The sequence below is a fragment of the Protobothrops mucrosquamatus genome, unplaced genomic scaffold (assembly GCF_001527695.2).
Source record: "Protobothrops mucrosquamatus isolate PMUCROS unplaced genomic scaffold, P.Mucros_1.0 scaffold9834, whole genome shotgun sequence".
Taxonomy (NCBI): Eukaryota; Metazoa; Chordata; class Lepidosauria; order Squamata; family Viperidae; genus Protobothrops; species Protobothrops mucrosquamatus.
Genome location: NW_015395621.1, coordinates 6,609 through 9,678, shown reverse-complemented (window position 1 = coordinate 9,678; position 3,070 = coordinate 6,609). Strand labels below are relative to the sequence as shown.

Below are 3,070 nucleotides of genomic sequence, written 5' to 3'. Positions count from 1 at the left end.
TTTTTCCCCTTTGCCTCCAAAAGAGGCACTAGGGCTTATTTTGGGGGGATGTTTTTATACTCACTTCCAGCATCGACAGCCCAGCCCAGCCAGTCCACTTCTTCTGGGACCGAAGGAGCAGCTTCATTTTGCAGTTGCATTCCGGCCTACATTTTGCAATCAGGCTTTTCCGGATGGCATACAGTATGCAACCGAGTACCGGGCTATGGATTCAATCCATAGCTTGGTTCTCAGCTGCAGGTCATGCAGAACCGAACAATAGATTGAATCCATAGCTCGGTTCTTGGCTGCAGTGGCCTTCTGGAAAGGCTTGTGACTGAGAAATGCAGGCCTGGCTGCAGAAGACGCAGAAGAAGTGGGCCGGCGAGGAGAGGCCTGGCTGCAAGGTTAAGTGGGTGCGGAGCACGTGGGCAGGTCCACACCCCCATCCCAGTTTGATTTTTAGGTGTGTGCCTCGCTCCAAAACTAGGGCTTATTTTTGGGGTACGGCTTATATTAGGCCCACCCCCCAAAATCAAGGCTTATTTTCGGGGTAGGCCTTACTTTGGAGGAAACACGGTATCTAAGCAGCACCTTGTCTGCTTATTGGCCTCAGATATCATTGCCCCTGACCCAAACCTGGCTGGCAAAAGCCCAGTTAGAACTTGTAACTATCATCTATTCTGCCCCTCCCTCCACAGGCAGAAGTTCTATTGCTGGTGTTACTATCCCAAGCATAAGATGCCCTTTTGCTTTAAAAACCTGCCAAGCCTCACTGAACTATAAAAACGAGCATCTTTCCAATTTTGCAGGGCTTGGAAGCAGAGGAAGTCCTGCAGTTACACTGGATTGCAGGGGTCTCACACATTTGAAAGAGCCCCACCCGCTTCCTATTTCCAAAGCAGCCTGCCCAGTGATTAGGAACAATGGAAGTTTCCAGGAACACCTGAAAGGCCAGTGGTTTCTCATCCTGCAACGTAATGCCTAGCAACTGCCTCTGGAAGGAAACTGTCTAGCCTGATGCAAGACAAAAACAGCTCTGACATTCAGCAGCGTGTATTCACCTTCTTTCTCATAGAGGACATTAAAGGGCTGGAGCAGCTCATGTTTGGCACATTCTACTACCCCCATCCTGGCCTTCCTTTCATCCTCAAACGCCCTATGGGAAACAGAAGAACAGATTCAGAATCCAACCATACATCTTTTGGGATTTTCCGATTACTCAACAATTATGTTAGCCTTTTCAGGAAAAAAAATAAGCTGGCTCTAAACTGCAAAGAATCCTGCATCTGTCCAAGTAAACAACTTGGCACCAGCCACAGGATTCAGCTCCAAAGGAACTTTACCTTCTCTAGCATTTATGACTGCAAATTTGATTTGGACACTGCCCGAGAGTGAAAGGCATAGCATCAAATTGCCTCTCCACCGTGTCACTAAAAAAAGACATAGGAAGTTTTCCTAAAAGCCAGAAAGAGGACTTAATAGACTACTAGAGTCCTTCATAACTGACTTTGAAAGGAGTTTGGTTCATAATTGCACTAAGTCACAATGACGTTTATTTATTTTGGCATACTGTGCAAATGTACTCAATCATAGTTTGTTCATTCATGATTGCACAAACTCCAACTTAGTAAACCAAGTGTACCTACAATCTCTTAGATTCCCTCAGCGTGCTGCTTTAATCTTGCTTTCTTAACCACAAGTTAGCGTCATCCAACCTTCATATACTTGAGCTATGCAATTAAAAAAAATACCTGCCATTTACATTATGACTTACATTTTAAGATATTGGTTTAGATTGAGCAAAAACTATTCAGTGGCAAGAACTGTCCAACAGTTGAGTAGCCAAGTGGAAAGCCTGCTATTAAAGTGTTATTTACAAACCTGAGAGTGAAAGGCATAGCATCAAATCGTCTCTCCACCTCACTAAAAAAGGCACGGGAAGTTTTCATTTTCAAACCATATTGTTTGGAAGGATCCCTTTTGTAAATGGTGGTTCTTTGCCCAGCATCCTTGGCCTGAAAAACAAACCAGGGCAATTCACAACACTTTCAGCAACAGAGTCTCGTATTTACTCATGTGATAGGAGCCATATGGCAAGAGAGGAGAAAAAAAATATCTTTCTGAAATACAGTTTTGATTTTATATCATTCCCAATATAAGTGAATTTCCCAGTGTATTCATTTAGAAACGTAGCCCTAACTACTATGTAAAACATCAAATAGCAACTTGTGAATTGGACAGAGATCTTTCTCGCCAAAATTAGTTTTAGTCAGTATTTCAACTGGCAAAGCCTTGACTGACACACAATCCAATACGAGTCTCAAGCTCACGCCTGAAGACAACAAAGGCCGTGAAGCATTGCTCTTAAGAACTTGGATTGAATTGCCTCCATTTTTTTTTTTGCAACGTATTAGGCACAGATTTGTGCACCACAGGCTCAATATGTTGTCCCCCCAAAAGCATCACTGCAAGGAAACACAATTATTTCATTTGTTGTTTCTTCCATTCAGTCGTGCCTGATTCTAAGAGACAGCCAGGACAAGTCTCTGCAGTTTTCTTGGCAAAATATTTCAAAAATGGTTTGCCGGTGCCTTCATGAATTATTTCTATGGTGATTGGCAAATCTAATTACTGCGTTGGAATTTTGTGTGTGATGAAGTAACCCTAGATACTGAATCATTTAACACAATTTCTAAATAGTTAAAGGATTTGCTTTGCCCAATCTGATTGCTGTTAATTTTATCTTCATTTTGTGACTACCGTATGATTTTTGTTTAATATCTAGTTTTTCTTCCGTACAGTAAGTATTTAAGGCTTGTGCTCTGCTAAAGATTGACTGTGTCATCCAGCATAAAGCAAAATAGACACTTGGGAGAAAAATCCACTTTTTCTTAGGGTTTGAACTAGGGAGTGGATATAAAGGTTACCGTATTTATTCGAGTATAACGCGCAAAATTTTCTACCCAAAAAAGGAATCAAAGTTTGGGTGCGCGTTATACTCGAGGTATCTCCTCTGGGCTCCCGGCGGGTTCGCGGTGACGGGCTCCAGAAAGGTAGGCAGCGGCGCGGAGAAGCGAGGGGAGGGGGG

The 3,070-nt window shown here is 43.0% G+C and overlaps 1 protein-coding gene across 1 annotated transcript in view; it reads right to left on the bottom strand.

Annotated features, from left to right (window-relative positions):
* Positions 1-1,023: 1,023 nt before the first annotated feature.
* LOC107301066 (proliferation-associated protein 2G4-like) overlaps positions 1,024-3,070 on the bottom strand; it is a gene marked incomplete at both ends in the record, with an annotated part of 8,032 nt that continues 5,985 nt past the window's right edge. The window contains 2 exons of the mRNA XM_015830334.1: positions 1,024-1,138; positions 1,864-1,997. Coding sequence (XP_015685820.1) covers positions 1,024-1,138; positions 1,864-1,997 — 249 coding nt within the window. The remainder of the gene's footprint in view (positions 1,139-1,863; positions 1,998-3,070) is intronic.